This window comes from Toxotes jaculatrix, chromosome 9, assembly GCF_017976425.1.
Source record: "Toxotes jaculatrix isolate fToxJac2 chromosome 9, fToxJac2.pri, whole genome shotgun sequence".
NCBI lineage: Eukaryota > Metazoa > Chordata > Actinopteri > Toxotidae > Toxotes > Toxotes jaculatrix.
In genome coordinates, this window is record NC_054402.1 from 162712 (window position 1) to 178807 (window position 16096).

Consider the following 16096-nt stretch of genomic DNA (forward strand, 5'->3'; position numbering starts at 1 on the left):
AAAAGAAACGACAGCAAATCATCGAACCTCCTCAGACTGAAGACCGAGGAGGTGGACGTGGACGGAGGTCCAACGTTAGAGACAGAGTGATTTAATACTGAATTTCTTGCCTGTGGTCAAACGTTCAGCTTCACTAACTTCACTAATGTGAGGACTGAGCTGCAGTGAGACCACGTTTCACCTGTGGACAGGTGTGTAAGTGCAGGAGCTCACAGTCAGTGACCTCCGTCACCGTCTTTCACTGTAGCCAAGCAGCAAACCTCTCTCAGGTGTACGTGCCACCTTTTTTGGCACCTTCGGCCTTCCATACTTCTCTGCTGCTCGTGTCATTTTGTCCTACAGGTATGTAGGTGTATGCAGGTGATACCAGCTATATTTATCTATGAAGCCAGAGGAGACGTATGTCCGTGTCCTGTCTCCGTGGACGTGGTTGTTGGTGTGTGGTTGTCTTTGGGGTTTGACCGTCTGTCTGATGTGCGCGTTTAAACACTGGATCCAAGATCCGTTTCAATTATTCGTTAAGTACAAAGGATGAATGGATGGATGGATGAATGGGTGATTGTCTGTAAAAAAGAATACATAATGTATTGTAGTCACAAGCAGCTAAACTGAATAAAAAGGAGACCGTCTGCTCCGTGGCTGAGAACAAAGGGAATCTGTGGAGAACACGCAGCCTCTTATCACCTCTTAGCTCCTCCCCTGCACAGGTGAGCATTTCCACCCACTTCCTGTCTCACTAAACTCTCTGGACTTGCGTTGAAAAGACTCAGGTACTTTGATTTGCCTAAACAACGAGATTAATCTGACTTTAATTTCAGTTTCAATAATTCAGGAAGATCAGCTGACACACGGTGACTCTTTACGCTGAGCCAGGTTTGTTTTTGCAGGCGTGGTTGAGCCGCAGTGCCGCTGTCTGACCAGCAGGGGGCGGCGCAGACAGCAGGGCGGGCGGACGGACCGTTATGTAATGTCTCCCAGGCCTTCTCTCTCTCTCTCTCTCTCTCTCTTTACGTTTCTCTTATCTTTTCATCTCCTCATCCTTCATCCTTCATTCAGCGCCCTCTCTCACAGCACAGCACCCGTCCTCGGTGTGACACACACACACGAACCAGTAATTGATCTGTTGTGTCTGGTGGTTCCTGTGTGTGTGTGTGTGTGTGTGTGTGTGTGTGTGTGTGTGTGTGTGTGTGAGTGTGTACTGGGTTTTAAACTCCCTGAGCCTGATCTTGTTTCCACTGTGAATCCACTGAGTCCGTCTCAGTCCCGCCAGTCCACGTGGCCTTCGTGGACAATTTGAAAACTCTGCGGGGAGTGCTGCGTGTCCTCCTCCTCTTCCTCCTCTCACCCAGCCCGGCCCTCAGCAGGAGGGTCTCCCATATGAGCCGGGTTCACAGGGAGCTGTGTCTGCTGATCTGGGGTCAGACTCTGGGTCTGTGTAAAGAGCTTTGAGACAGTGCCCAACCCCCCATTATTCTGATTGTGTTGTGTTTAACTTTAACTGTATGATTTTATCTGTCTGTTGTTGTGCCTGTGCGCGCGGACAGGTGCAGAGGGGGCGTGGTTTGTGAACTACCTGCAGCAGGTGTGTTCGGGTTCCCAGCTGCTCCTCAGTCGCAGTGTTTCCCGCTGCGGGTGCGTTTGATTCTCAGCCCCGATCGGCCGGTCAGAACCTCAGACCTCACCTGAGCCACCGGAAGTGAGCTGTGTTTTCTCCAGCGGCTCGAACTCATTTTCTCTTCCACCGAGATGAGCTGCCCCACCGGCGGGTAGGTCATCGCCTTTTTTACCCGCTTCACACACTTTCGATTCGCTTTGAGTCGGACTTCCGGTTTGTGCGGCTGTGTTGGGTGTCCTTTTATTGGTTTTATCCGTGAAAACGTGTTTTTGGTGTCAGTGACACCGAAGCTTCCGCCATGTTTTCATTCTAAACACACGTTGATGCCTGATGTGAGACGGTGACGGTGCTGAGTTAGACTGAGCAGTTCAGGAAGTGGTTACTCCTGCCTGCACTGTGTGTGTGTGTGTGTGTGAGAGAGTGTGAGAGAGTGAGTGAGTGAGAGTGTGTGTGTGTGTGTGTGTGTGTGTGTGTGTGTGTGTGTGTGTGTGTGTGTGTGTGTGTGTGGGGGGCCCATTCTTTTCCCTGGGCTCATCTTTCCAGTTGGTGGCTGCAGGTGTTCTGTGCACAGGTGACGTCCTGTACGGAGGGCTACAGTGTCTGACACCTAAATGATGTCACTGGGCTCAGGTGAGATCACCTGAAGCTTTTACACTGTAACCGTGTCATGTATGTTCCACAGTCACCTGAACTGTGGTGTATGTTTCGGGTGGAGTTACCTGAGAGACTGGATGGTGCTGGGAGATCAGTTTGACCCTGTTCCCACCTGAGCCTACTCTCTCAGGCTGATCGGTGCTGGAGCTGTGAATGTAGTTTGTCCTGAGGGTGGCATGAGAGGAAAGGTCACGGGGTCGTGAAAATCTAAAGGGTTATCTCAAACTCTTCCTCCTTTCAGTTCGTATGAATCGCCGCGCTCTCCTGCCTCGCGATGCCACTTCCTGCTCACTTAGTCTAACATTCAAACCTCTGGAGAAACGTTAACGGTTCATGAGATTAGGATCCGTGCTGAAGAAGGCTCCTCTGACACCTTTAGAAACTTCAAAGTCTCGTCGTGCCCGAAACCAAATTTGACACAATGACTGAGCTCGGAGCTGAAAACTGAAATGTGAGCCGGCTCCTCTTCTGCTGTCGTGGTGTTTTAACAGGAGTCATTTGGGGCTCAGACATTTTCACAGAGCGAAGTATAAAGTTTTATTTTCAGGTCAGAGTTTGAGAAACAGCACCTCAGTGCGTCTCTACAATTAAACCGCTGAGTTCAAATTATTAAGATTTATAAGGTGAAGGAACAGTTAGTGTATGTGCTCTATTAAAGCTGTTAGACGTGTTTTTTTTTTAATAAATCCACACATCGTCGCCTCATTAATGTTTAAGAACAAACCAGAACTGTAAACCGTTGATCGTCTTTGCTGTGATGTGCGTCGTGTTTTGGAGAGAAATCTGCCAGGAAACGTGCATGTGGCTCCTTTTAGCTGAGCGTGACAGACGAGACTCGAGTAGCGAACTGGACAGAGACAGTTTCATGATTCTGTCCAACATCACGTTCTTGTTTGTAATGGGCGTGTTCCCAGAAACTCTACACTGCAGTGTGGTCCCTGTTCTCAGTGTGTTGTGTTGTGTAGTTTGTCTAAATGTGTAGTTTCCGTTGGTTGTTGCTTTTGCTCGTGTGCAGCTGATATGAACGGCTCAGCTCAGCTGTGAGTTTCTGACAAGGACACGAGCTGAAGAATAAACCCGATCTGACTTCCTGTCCTTAATCTGTCTGTGTTCTGATACTTCGAGCCCACAGAGAAAGAAACGGGCTCACGTTTCACTGAAGGAACGGCGGCGCTCGGTGCTTCTGATGTGAAACACTTTCTGCTTCCTCACTCTATTAATTCTCTTCCTTTTAATTCAGTTCAGTTTTATTAATACAGCTCCTTCCACAGAGACCCAGAGTCTGGGTTTATTTTAGACAATAAGCAGCAGCAGGTGGGCGGAGCCAGAGATACCTGTGCTGGGAAAGTATGTGCAAGTTGTAGTGTTAAAAAAAAAAAGCTGAAATGAGGCTGTGGAAAAAATGAAAAGCTGAATCTAAAATATATGGAATAAATGATTGAGCTGATTTCACAGCACCACAGAATGTGTGTGAAGTGTGGAGACACATCAGCTCACCGAAGATGGAGAGACGTCCCAAAATACTGTCATGGACAAATGTGCCTGAAGTTTCAGTTTGTTTTTGTTTTTTGTTCAAACATCTTGAGAATAATTGGACGAAACTAATTTCACTTCTAATATGTGATATGAAAATGAATCTGCTGCTGAAAATAGTCCAACACATTCCCTCCTGTTGGTCTGATTAAAAGCAGTGACCACCTGTTTTCACCTTCTGTGGGAACCAATGGGCTTTAAGCTGAGAGGGTGGGAAACGCTGAGGGATGTCTCCTTTTACCCCCCCCGAACGAGATGGGGTATCTCATTCCCCCTTCCTCTCCCTCTGCCTGTCCTTCTTTTCCTGAGGAGGACAGAGGGGCTGCTTGTTTCCTGCTTGGCTCCTTTTGTCCATCGAGGACAATGGACTGAGTCAGAGGAGGAGGAGGAGCAGAAGGTGTTGGACGGACAAAGACAGCTGAAGGGTGGAGAAAATGTGTGAGATGTGAAAAAACCTGATTTTTACAGCTGTGCCCAGTTGTGCAGATCTTTCCCGCCGGAGAGGTCCAGGTGATCGCACAGCCTCCATGTTAGCTCAGGTTTCAGGTGTGTGCGTCCTCGGCCAAGGAGCAGAGGGGACGATGGTTCTAATAGTCTTAACTTCCTCTCACCTTTATCACCTCCTCAGCTGAATATCACTTTGGCTCTAAAGCCGCCGCTCTGATCGGAGCCATTCATCTCCTCCCGCCGCTCAGACGTCAGGGAGTGATGCGTTTCACCGCTTCGTTCCGGCCTTTTCCAAACCGCAGCTGCCGACCTGCAGAGCTTTCCTCTCAGCACGGTGTTTCAGCTCCATGCACACGGCGATAAACCCAGCCCTCCACCTCAGCCCTCCACCCAGCCCTCTGTCCTCCACCCTCCAGCTCTCTGTCCTCCGTTTGCTGCCAGGGGTTGAATGAGTTCATACTCAGTGGGAACATCATCACACCGTGACGCCGTGAGCTCGCCTCCTTTCACCTCATTCACCTTCACGGCTCACATCTTCCACTTTATGCTTCAGAGCTAACAGCGTAACTCCGCCTCTGAGCACCATGCTAATAAAGCTGTGTGTAAATTAAGCTCCGCCCCTTGGCCCTCTGTTATTTAACAGCTAGTTTCAGGTTCCGTCTCAGGGCACCAGCTTTATTTAAATGAGTCTGAGCTGAGTCTTCACCTCCGTTCATCTTCATCTCCTCCTCCGCTCCGTATCACCGCCAGGTCCCACAGAAGCCGCTTTCTTAATCTTAATACCCTGAATTCATTTCCTGTCCTTCCACAGTGCGAAGCAAAGCGCCGCTATCCTCATCACCTCAGCAGGGACGGATCCTAACAGGTGGAGGTGAGCTGCCTCGGCTCGTTCCCACCTGCTGATCTGAACGATACGGTCTGAGAATCCTGCTGGTGTCAGACAGTGAAGTATCTGCCATCAGTGTCGGCAAAAAGATTTATGATGATTTACTGAAAGTAGCTTTAGAAATCAGACCGAGAGCAAATTCTGTCGGAGCTTAAAGAAAGTTTAAAATAAAAACTGTTCAGGAAAGAGATTAGAAAAATGAAGAGAGGTTTCAGAGCAGACTGTGTGTGTGTGTGTGTGTGTCCACATGTTCAGCAGATGTTGATATTGTTGGTTCTGTTGAGACTGAGGTGGCAAATTTCATCATCTCAACTGAAACTGAAGGTCTGTCTCCTTCTGTCTCTCCGTCTCCGTCTCTCTGTCTGATCCACTGATCCACAGGCTCAGAGGCTGAGTGCAGTACTCTGCTGTTGGGTGGAGCAGTCAGAGAGGAGTGTGTATGATGAATAAATGTGGACTGGGACACAGTTACCATGGTGACATCTGGTGTGGACATTGTACATTGTAGTGTAAACAGAGCTGCTGCCTGGATTCTGTTCACTGATGTTTGTTCCAGGTGGTCCGGCGGGGGTGGTAAGGGTGGAGGTGGTCCGGGCGGAGGTGGTAAGGGTGGAGGTGGCTGTACAGAGCCATGTTCTGTTCATGTTCTGTGTGTGTTTAGTTCAAAGATGTTAAAACCATGAATGTGGTGAAGATGTTCACAGGAATGTGTCCTGCCGTAGCTGGACGTGTGTATTTCCTGAGCAGAGACGAATGTGTCCTGCCGTAGCTGGACGTGTTGGACGTGTGTATTTCCTGAGCAGAGACGAATGTGTCCCGCCGTAGCTGGACGTGTGTATTTCCTGAGCAGAGACGAATGTGTCCCGCCGTAGCTGGACGCGTTGGACATGTGTATTTCCTGAGCAGAGACGAATGTGTCCCGCCGTAGCTGGACGTGTTGGACGTGTGTATTTCCTGAGCAGAGACGAATGTGTCCCGCCGTAGCTGGACGTGTTGGACGTGTGTATTTCCTGAGCAGAGACGAATGTGTCCCGCCGTAGCTGGACGCGTTGGACGTGTGTATTTCCTGAGCAGAGACGAATGTGTCCTGCCGTAGCTGGACGCGTTGGACGTGTGTATTTCCTGAGCAGAGACGAATGTGTCCCGCCGTAGCTGGACGCGTTGGACGTGTGTATTTCCTGAGCAGAGACGAATGTGTCCCGCCGTAGCTGGACGTGTTGATGAGGCCTTGGCCTGATCAGCCTCCTGTGGGGCAGGAGGAAGCGCCTGATTTAGGAGTCTGGGAGGCTGGAAGCACTCAGATACACACACACACACACATACACACACTTGCTCTGGATGGGTGACTGAGTTGACTCATGAAGTGCTTTTGATCTAGGAAAGGAGGAAATGGGAAGGAAACGACTGAAGGACTGAAGGGAGGAAAACAGAGGCACGGAGCTGACGCAGAAAATAAACGATAGGAGGAAGGAAGGAGGGAAGTATGATGAGAAGGAAACGTGGAAGTCGGCAGCTGTTTGCTGTGCAGTCTAACAGCTTCACGAGGTGATGATGTGTCAGCTGACCACCAGCTCAGTTCACTGAAAACACTGAAACTAGTAAGAAAGTCTCCAGAGAAGGAAGAGTGATCGTAGCTGAGCACAGCATCTGTTCTGTAACACTGATGCAACGAGTGATCACAGAGTGCGTTTCACCGTCCTCCAGCCGGAGTTTGTCCTCGTCCACACTAAAACTGAGGCTGGTGTTTTTCGGTTTACCACCTTTGGACGCTGTTTTTGAAACTCTCTGTTTCTGGGTGAGACGAACAGCGGCCCGGTGTGGACAGAGGACTGTCTTTTTTTAGGGTCACCTCCCCGTGTTTGGGCAGCACACGTGCATTCATGGCTCCTCCCACAATCAGAATTGTCTCAAAGAGCTTTACAGTAATGGAGGAGAGGAGGAGAAGGACATGCAGCATATAAAACATGATACAAACAGGAAGTGGACAGTGTCAGACGGGCTGTGGACAGAAATTTTACGTTTTTTTTAACCTTTGAGTGATGGAGAGCATTAAAAAGTTTAACTCTTCCTCTCTAACTTTCTCCCGACAGGTAAATGTAACGTGATGTCAGGAGGCGCGGGGTCAGAGTGCCGTGCTCACGTCGTCCCTGCCGCTGGAGGAAGTGAGGTTTCTCCTGGAGAGGAAGTGGAGGACATGGAGCTGTTCCTGAATCTGTCGGAGTCTCCACTGGAGCTGAGCGGGGAGGACACAAAGCGAGTGGACGGAGACCTGCAGGGATGTGGACAGTGAGTGTCCTTTGTGGAGACATCAGGACAGCAGAAGATAAACAATAAATGTTTATGGTTTGAATTCATAGTGAGCAGGTGGAGACGTCCTGTCAACAAGTGGACGGTGGTCTCGTCTGTGATGGTGCAGCTCGGCCGAAACGCTCTGGAGCAGAACGTGGACGTTCACGTCCATTTGACTTTCTCTGTCTTTCCAGGTTGGAGACGAGGTGGGTCCTCTGGCGCGAGTTTATGGAGGAACACGCCCACCTGGACATTTGGCTGCGATTGGCCGAACAGGCCGTCGGCTCCCCGAACTCCACCTGCGTTACCTACGCTACCGCCAAGGAGGAACTGAGGAAGTTTGAGGTGAAGAGATGAAACGTACGCCGTGCTCCAGCAGAACACTGAGCTGCTCTCAGGGGAGAAGTTAACCTGAACTGATTCATAGTTGAAGCTGTGCAGCTCTTCATCACATCTCCTCTTTCACCTTTGACCTGTCTCTCTTTTTCCACCTGTGTCACTGTCAGAAATGACAGACGTGTCTTAGATCTGTGTATTTGTCCTGTGAGGCTCTGAAAGCAGAGAAGACGCAGGGTTAGACAAAGTGAGTGTAAAGTCCAGCTGTGGGTTAAAGACATAATCCTGGCAGAGTGTAAATATCCCTCAGCGTCCAGTCGTAAAGCTGAAGCAGGAAGTATTTATGTATGAATCCACTCGTCTTACCACCTTAAATCAGAAAGTGTGAGCGTGCAGCGGAGCTCCCGTCCCCTCTGCCTGAGGAGCTGGACATTAAATTAAACTGTACTGTCAGGCCGGGCACTGCTGGGGAGGCTGGTCCCCTCGCTCACACAGGACGGACAGTGTCTCTGCTCCTGTTCATGCTGATAACACTGTTGATGTGTTCACCTGTTCACCCGTTCACCCGTTCACCTGAGACCTGTCACTGATTTAATGCTTCGTCTTCTATGAGATTTTTTATCCTATAACTGATAAAAACACACACACAACAAACCGCTCTTACAGCTGCAGCAGCTTCATGTAGCTGCAGGTAAAGAAGCACCAGGTTGTGTTTGTGTCGTTGTTGTGCGTCGCCTCAGACATGATCTGTGTTTGTGCAGAGGCTGCGCCGCGAGGCCGGATCTCGGCTCGTCCGGCTGGACGGTCTGACCCGGAGGAATCAAACGCTGACTCTGCTGTTTCTGGGCGCCGCGCGGGCTCGGCTGCTGGCGTCGGCTAGGGAGTGCGGGCGGCGCTGGGACGACGTGAACGCCAAACTGGAGTCCATCATAGCACGACTGAAGGTGAGAGGCCGACCGGACGCTGGTGCAGCCGTTGGTCGGTGACGAAGCGCAGCGACTCAGGACAAACTCTTGTTTCTCTCTCAGCTCTTTGTCTCAGAGTGGGAGGGATTTGAGGCACAGAGGGAGGAGCTGGCTCTCTGGTTGGCTGACCTGGATGTCCGTCTGACTGAGGTGGATCACCTGGATGGAAACACCTGTGAAAAGCTGAGACACCTGCAGGTACGAGTGTGTTATAGCACGAAATGCACAACGTGCTGCCTGTGTATGGACTTTCTGTCTTTGTGCGTGCGTGCGTGCGTGCGTGTGCGCAGTCCTTCCAGAAGTGTGTGTGCGTGAGCTCGGGTCGTGTGAACGCCCTCCTTCAGCGCAGCGAGATGTTGATCCCACGCTGTGAGCCAGCAGACGCTCAGCGGATAGAGAGCCGCCTGCTGGAGCTGCTGCGCTACTGCAGCCACGTCTACAACAACATCGCACGAACACACACACGGCTGCTCAGCATGAGGCTGGTAAACACACGCACGCACACACACACACACACACACACACACACACACACCTGGCTGATCCTCCTGCTCTTCCTCCTGCAGGTGTTTGAGGAGGACTGGACTCTGTCTCAGGCCACAGACTCTGGTTGTCCTTCGGAGACTCTGTTAGAGGACGAGGGAGCGCTTGATAAGGCTTACCTGGACCTCCCTGCAGTTTCCAACCGTCCTAAAGGTAAAGCAACATATCAGACATTTAAATCAATCAGAAAAATTCATATAAAGTTCTGACATTCAATAATCAACCCAGCTGTTTCTCCATCTCTCATCAGATTTCAGCCAATCAGCTAACTCCACCCAGGCCTTCACCTCACACCTGCCTTCACTTGTGCACCGTCCTCCTTCTCCATCCTCTCCTACCCATGAGCACCTGGGGTTGGAGTGGGACCCCTCAGTTGATATCGGGCGCTCTGTTTCCTGTGACGACGGCGACTCATCGTATTTCAGTGCCTGCGCAGGTAGGTTTCCACCTTAACGTCTCTGACCTGCTCAGGACCTAAACGCTTTTCACTGTGCAGCTGTTTCTCTGCAGCTGCTGCGGTATCACCACACATCCAGCAGCTGGTTTCCCACCTCGCCGCCGGGTCTGAGTGTGGTTCGCTGCGTCCACGGTCACTTCAGCGGTTTGCTGATTCTGCTGAGATGGCCGATGGTTAAATCAAAATAAGAAATAAACACTCAGTTTTTCTGCCAACATCAGTTTTATTTTCAGAGCATGAACAAGCAGCTTCAGCAGCTTCAGGCTTTTTCCAGATGCTTCAGGTTTTGTTCTTGTGTCACACCTTCGTTTATCAGCTGAAGTCAGTGTGCTGTGTGTGTGTGCTGTGTGTGTGTGCTGTGTGTGTGTGTCTGTGTGCACGTGTGTTCTGCAGGACTGTGTCACAGAGATGACCTGAACAGGTGGAGCTGCCTCAGGCCCCTCAGCTCTCAGACTGACATCAGCAGTGACATTACAAACCAGGAAGTGGGCTGGGTGAGTGAGAGCCGACGCAGACGGTGTGTTACAGTACGATCAGACAATAAAGTTTTCTGATTCTGAAAAGCGTCATGTGCTCTGACGTGTCCCAGCGTGACACAGTGATCAGTGAGGGACAATTTGTTATTGTCTGTATTTGTTTCTTTTGTTTGTTTGTTTGTTTCTTTTGTAGTTTCTCTCTTGTGAATGGATGAAACAACAGAATAATCCCTGACTCTCCAGCTCTATGGGGCAGTTTAGCATCTTTCAGCTCATTGTTTTGGTTTTACCTGCAGCCTCAGGTTAATGTTCTGTACTGTGGCTATCTGCTGGCATGTTTACCATATTAACCAGATCAGGTGATAGCACGTCGCTGTTGGTTAGCTAGCTGCACTGCCCCCTGGTGGACAAAAAATGAATGAGGTTCGAACACCAGTTAGTGTGTGGTATTGATTGACTGTACATACTGATTCAGTGCAGAATGCTGTCCTGAGCGTCAATGCGTCAATACCTGCCAGCCAATCAGAAACAAGGATTTTAATTGGCTGTGGTTAAATTTCTCAGTAAGAAACAAAAAGGAAACTCACATGTACTGATTGTACACCTCTGTAGAGATATCCACCATCAGTGTCCAGCATTAGTTTTAAAGCTGTTTGGATAATATGGCGGATGAGTGGTTAAGTAGCTGAGTTTCCTCTTTGAGCTTTATTTTGGCGAGACGCAGGAATGGAATCGGCTGTACGAGAGGAGGGCAGAGGGCCACAATTCAGAGCCTCCTCTTCTAGATCGCCGCCCCGTCCCCGCTCTGTTTCTGTCTGTTTCACACTCCCTCACACTCTGTCGCACTGTTCGTGAACCCCGAACAGGAGAAGAGGCTGGACGGGGACCGGCGGGGGACCTCAACTCCGGACAGACAGGACTTTGATACAGTCAGCTTTGATGGCGGGCGAGTGAGGGCGTGGCTGGGAGTCCAGATCCCAGCCCCTCCAGAGAGGACGACTTCCTGTTCCAAGGCTGTGCAGACTGATAGAGAGGTGAGGGCGGGTGGACCCACTCACCAATCACTTTATTAGGAACACTTGGACAGACACACCTGGTTGATGAGAGAGGTCAGAGGTTAGACCTTTTAATGAACGGGAGATTGACAGACGGATTGGGGTGGCGTCGGCAGTGATGCGGACGCTGTACCGAACTACTGGAGCACAAATCAACAAGTCCAAATCTGAGAGCATCGAGGAGAGATCAGGAGAGAATGAGGAGAGATCAGGAGAAGATCAGGAGAGAATCAGGAGAGAATCAGGAGGGATCAGGAGAAGATCAGGAGAGAATCAGGAGAGAATCAGGAGAGATCAGGAGAAGATCAGGAGAGATCAGGAGAGAATCAGGAGAGAATCAGGAGAGATCAGGAGAGAATCAGGAGAGAATCGAGTTGAACCGATGTTTCAGAGCAGCCTGTGTACAAACTCAGTCTCAGATCCTGGTTTGTAAACTAACTGAAGCTTGAACCTGTGAAACGTTCCTGCCAGAGGATTTCATCTGTGCCAAACATGAATGGGATATTGACTTATTGATAGAAAATAATACACACAGCAACCTGAATAAGAAATAATGTCCTCAGCTCTCTGTTGTTCAGGCTGAAGAGGAGCCGTCCTGCTGTGAAGATGCTGAGCGTCCTCTCTCTGGACAAAGGTGAGAAAACACGGGTGAAGCGAGCGTCAGCATAACTGGGATTTTGGAACCACTCATGAGTCAACGCCCCAGGATCCCACGGTCCTAAAATGTTTTAATTATTTAGAATTTCCATATTTTATTTAAAGAGTAACCTCATTTAGATTTTCTGCAAGTTGGATTTAAATGGAGGCGTGTCCTCAGCCCCTCTGAAAACAAACAGTAATCTCAGCTAAACTCAGATAACTGTCTCAGAGCTGTCAAATTACAGACGTCTTCTCAGGAAACTGGGAAACTTATGAAACTGAAATGACAGATTCTTCAACCTGATGTCATTTTACTGCACAACATGAAAATCTGACCAGTATAAGAATCCTTTATTTATTTTGTTGGCATAAAGTCATCACATTTAAATATGCTGAGGCTAAAATGACACCAGCATCCAGCTGCATCTAGAACTGGGGTTTAATCTCAGCTCCTGAGCAGCACACAGATCTGCAGTAGCTCCAGGGCTGACGCTAACACCTGCACCTCTTCCCCCTCCACAGTGTAACCTCCAGCGGAGCCTCCTCCTCCTCCTCCCCGTGCTCCCCAGCCCTCCTCTGCCTCCTCCTGGCTGCAGCTCTGGCCCTGCTGGCCTGTCTGATCTGGGTCGTCCCAGAGTCAGCGTGCCATTGTAGCAGCGGGATGCCACGTAACTTCCACCTGACACTGAGATACGTCAACGGGCCCCCGCCTACCTGAAAACCACCCAGAGACTCAGACAGAGTTTGGACGAAGCACTCTCCTCAGACTCTACGGGACAGAGGTTTGACATCATGTCCTGTTAAAAATGTGTTCATTTCAATGAACCCACACGTCCAAGCTCAAACATCACAAACCCGACAGGAAGCTGCAAGAAGAAGATGAAGATGAAGAAGATGAAGAAGAAGATGGAGAAGATGGAGAAGATGGAGAAGATGGAGAAGATGAAGAAGATGAAGAAGATGAAGAAGATGAAGAAGACCTCTGTTAAACTTCCACTGCAGCACTTTGGCTTTTTCAGCCCATTGTCCACTGTTCGTTTCCAACATCATCCATGTGCCCGACTACAAACTGAGCTCACAGCTTGAAGTCAGGCTGCTGTGTCGGTGCTGTAGCACGGGGCATTAGTTCATGGTTTTAATCTACATGCTAACTCACCACAGCTGCTCCAGTAGGCAGACATGTCCACACGTGCAGGACGTGTTCAGTCTGTCTGCAGATGTGGGAGGATGATGATCTGGAGAAAGGTCAGCTGGGATCTGATGCATGTTAAAGAGGCTCGGTGTGCAGTGACCTTTGACCCTTTCCTTCTGAGGAATTCTAACTGATTTTCTTGCTGTCGACTTTGTCGTGTCACAGCTTAAAGAAGATACTGCCTGATTTATTATTTTGTGCTTTAAGTGACTGAAGAGTTTAGTTGAGCCTCCGTCACAGCTGGATTCACAGGAGGCAGGTCATCATTTCCTTCTCCGATAAAATAATGTGTCAGAACTGCATGCGTGAGGGGAAGATGTCAGTCCATGATGATGATGATGATGATGATGATGATGATGATGATGATGAAGAAGAAGAGGACATATGTTTTAAGGCTTTAAAGATGTTTGACAAAATAACTAGCTTATTTCCAGAGTGTTATGTCTCAGTGTATTTTGTCTGTATTTCTCATTTCCAGTGGGACGACTGAAGATTCACAGACTCTGTGGAACAATGACTCATCATATAATCGCATTTTTCTAACCAAAATATTTTCATTTCTATTCTGAATAATTTTCAATCTGTGTTAAATCTGGAGTTCAGTACAGCCTGGAACGGAAAGTTTGTTAAAACCGTCCACTGTCCTTCCCTGACAGATCTCGCTGCCACGCACAGACATTGTAGAAACAAGAAGAGTAGAAACACTGGTACTGAACTTTAAAAAAAAAGTCATCACTGAACATTTTGCAGAACTGAACTATCGTCCATGGTCTTGTCTCGCTGCAGGTTCGGACCCACAGTTTTTTTCTGGTTCATCTAAAATCTTTTTTTGTTTTTTTTGTTGAAACATTTTCAGCTGAGGTCAAAGTTCACATGCAAGCTTCATGTGGACACGGAGTGATGGAACTTTCCTCGGTTTGACTCAGTAAATGTGGTGGAATCCAAATTCTGAAGCTAAATCTCTGTTCGTTTTGGTAAAACTTTAGAATAACGATCCTTTATAAGACATTTATAAGCTATTAGTAGATTATAAAACCATTTATATCTAAATTTGTACATTTATACATGATTTAGACATTATTAAAAATGCTGGGTCAACATTGTTTGTACATGATTTATTCATCATCAACTAATTTTCAGTATGATCAATCTTATTAGTAAATTATTGGTGAAATAGTGTAGATGTGTTAAAAACCCACTGTTCCACCATTTGTTTATTCATGTTTAACAGATGATTTGTTAGGTATTCATAAAAAATATAAAAACGATTTGCAGATGTTATGTCCCTTAATCTGAAGTGAAGACTATTCATGTGGGTTGTATATCCCGCATTTATGAATGAATGGATGGGCCCGCCAGAAAACTTCAATCTCCCACAATGCAGTTCGACATGTTTATATGTCTCTGTGTTCAGAGAGCAGTTAGCGTTGCCAGGTGTATGACAGTTACCATATTCTGTAGAATAATTGTGTCCTTTGTACTATATACGATCAGCGATGTCAAAAGTCTCATAATGTGTGTTAATGTGATCATTGTGTGACACTTTGTATTCGTAGCTACAGCTTGTATGTGCGTCAATTGCTGCCTTCCCGTGTTGTGGGAAATTTAAAAAGTCACATCTACAGCGCAGAGGAAAGATGCAACAAATCTACAACATGTAAACATCACACTGTCTAAATAGTTTCTAACATGCTGGTTTTCTTTCTTTGAGAGTAAATTTTACATTAGTGCTTTAGAAATGTTCGTTGTGTCCCTGAACGCAGCACCACTTTCAGCCAGCACAGCGACAGCAGAGACTGCACATTTCCGCTGTTGTTTATGACTCATGTACACTTTCCCTCAATATTTGAACATTTCCCATCAGGCAGTGCGGCCCGTTAGACATTCTGATGCTGGAACATGTCCGTCACAACAAGAGCTAAGTGTTCCAAGCGACCTTCGACTATCGAAGACGGGGAAGGAGCTGGCAGCAGCAGCGCAGGTAACGTTAAGCTAACGGTTATAGTAACGTTACAAGTCCACAGTCCTAAACTCACCTTTGCTGGCTAACTTATTTGTTGACTTACTGTACCTGACTGAATCTGCTAAACTGTCTAATCTGCTAAATCAAGCAAGCGCTAACCCTAATCGCTGTTTAGCTAGTTAGCTCTGTTAGCCACATCGGCTAGTCTAGCCAACTTTATCAACACGACACGTCAGTGTGGTTTGGATAGTTTTGCTAATCCCACACGATGAATGCAGAGTGATGCAAGGGGATAAGCTATCGTAACATGAAACATCGAAGAACTTGTGCTTGTGCTATTAAACATAGCAGTAATTGTTTAGCTGGCGTGATAACTGGAGATGGGAATCAGTTCAGGTTGAGAATCGGTAGTAAACCGCTTTAGCGAGCTAGCTACTACATTTTCCTATCAATAACCCCGTTTTCATGGACAACTTAAAAAAAAAAAAAAAAAAAAAAATTGAATGATTAAAATGTAATATGGCGACCGCTGACGTTAGAACTTGAGTGTGTGGGCCAGTACTTCCGGTCAAAACTTCCGGTGATCCAACAGCGACAGCGGAAGACAGCTAGAGACAACAGCGGTCGAGTTACATTAACAGAGAGAATATTTTATTTTATTTTATTTACATAGCAGTAGCTATGTAGCTAACATTTAGGTCAGTTGTCCTGTAGATGTTTTAGAATTATCAGTTGTTTTTTAAAATGTTTTTTTATTTCATAATTCTTGATGAGTTTGACGATGAACCGCAGATCAGAGATTCTTTTGGCAGATGCATCCCGTTGACATCTGCGCTTCCTTATAAACAGTTTGGCGCGTCAGTGTCAGTGACTCTTACAGCGATACGCGCACCGACACAGGGTTTTGCGCCATGAGCTCGACGCATGCGCCGACGCACCGGTGTTGCCGGACCATCACTACTTTTTAGGTTCACCTGTACTATTGCTGTTTTGCCCTTAGTCTGCCTTTGTTGGACCTTAGTTTAACCTTTGTCTGCTTGTTTAGT

At 47.9% G+C, this 16096-nt stretch overlaps 1 protein-coding gene across 2 annotated transcripts; it reads left to right on the forward strand.

Moving 5' to 3' along the window:
* The first annotated feature begins 1544 nt into the window (after positions 1-1544).
* On the forward strand, positions 1545-14187 carry si:ch211-137a8.2 (uncharacterized protein LOC777613 homolog). 2 transcript variants are annotated; one of them, XM_041047353.1, is made up of 12 exons: positions 1545-1766; positions 7226-7421; positions 7619-7769; positions 8522-8704; positions 8789-8923; positions 9016-9210; positions 9292-9421; positions 9519-9704; positions 10119-10219; positions 11068-11235; positions 11835-11890; positions 12418-14187. In XM_041047353.1, the coding sequence occupies exons 2-12, from the start codon at positions 7240-7242 to the stop codon at positions 12611-12613; spliced, it is 1683 nt and encodes a 560-aa protein (XP_040903287.1). In that variant the 5' UTR covers positions 1545-1766; positions 7226-7239; the 3' UTR covers positions 12614-14187. The 2 variants fall into 2 exon arrangements, with proteins under 2 accessions (XP_040903287.1, XP_040903288.1); XM_041047354.1 differs by lacking the exon at positions 9016-9210.
* The last annotated feature ends 1909 nt before the right edge of the window (positions 14188-16096 follow it).

What these genes read in the sequence shown, in the direction of transcription:
- si:ch211-137a8.2 (XM_041047353.1), top strand. Translation starts at nt 7,240, where the DNA reads ATGTCAGGAGGCGCGGGGTCAGAGTGCCGTGCTCACGTCGTCCCTGCC. An exon ending in AAAAGCTGAGACACCTGCAG is followed by an intron (nt 8,924 to 9,015) that starts GTACGAGTGTGT and finishes GCGTGTGCGCAG; the next exon opens with TCCTTCCAGAAGTGTGTGTG. An exon ending in GGCTGCTCAGCATGAGGCTG is followed by an intron (nt 9,211 to 9,291) that starts GTAAACACACGC and finishes TTCCTCCTGCAG; the next exon opens with GTGTTTGAGGAGGACTGGAC.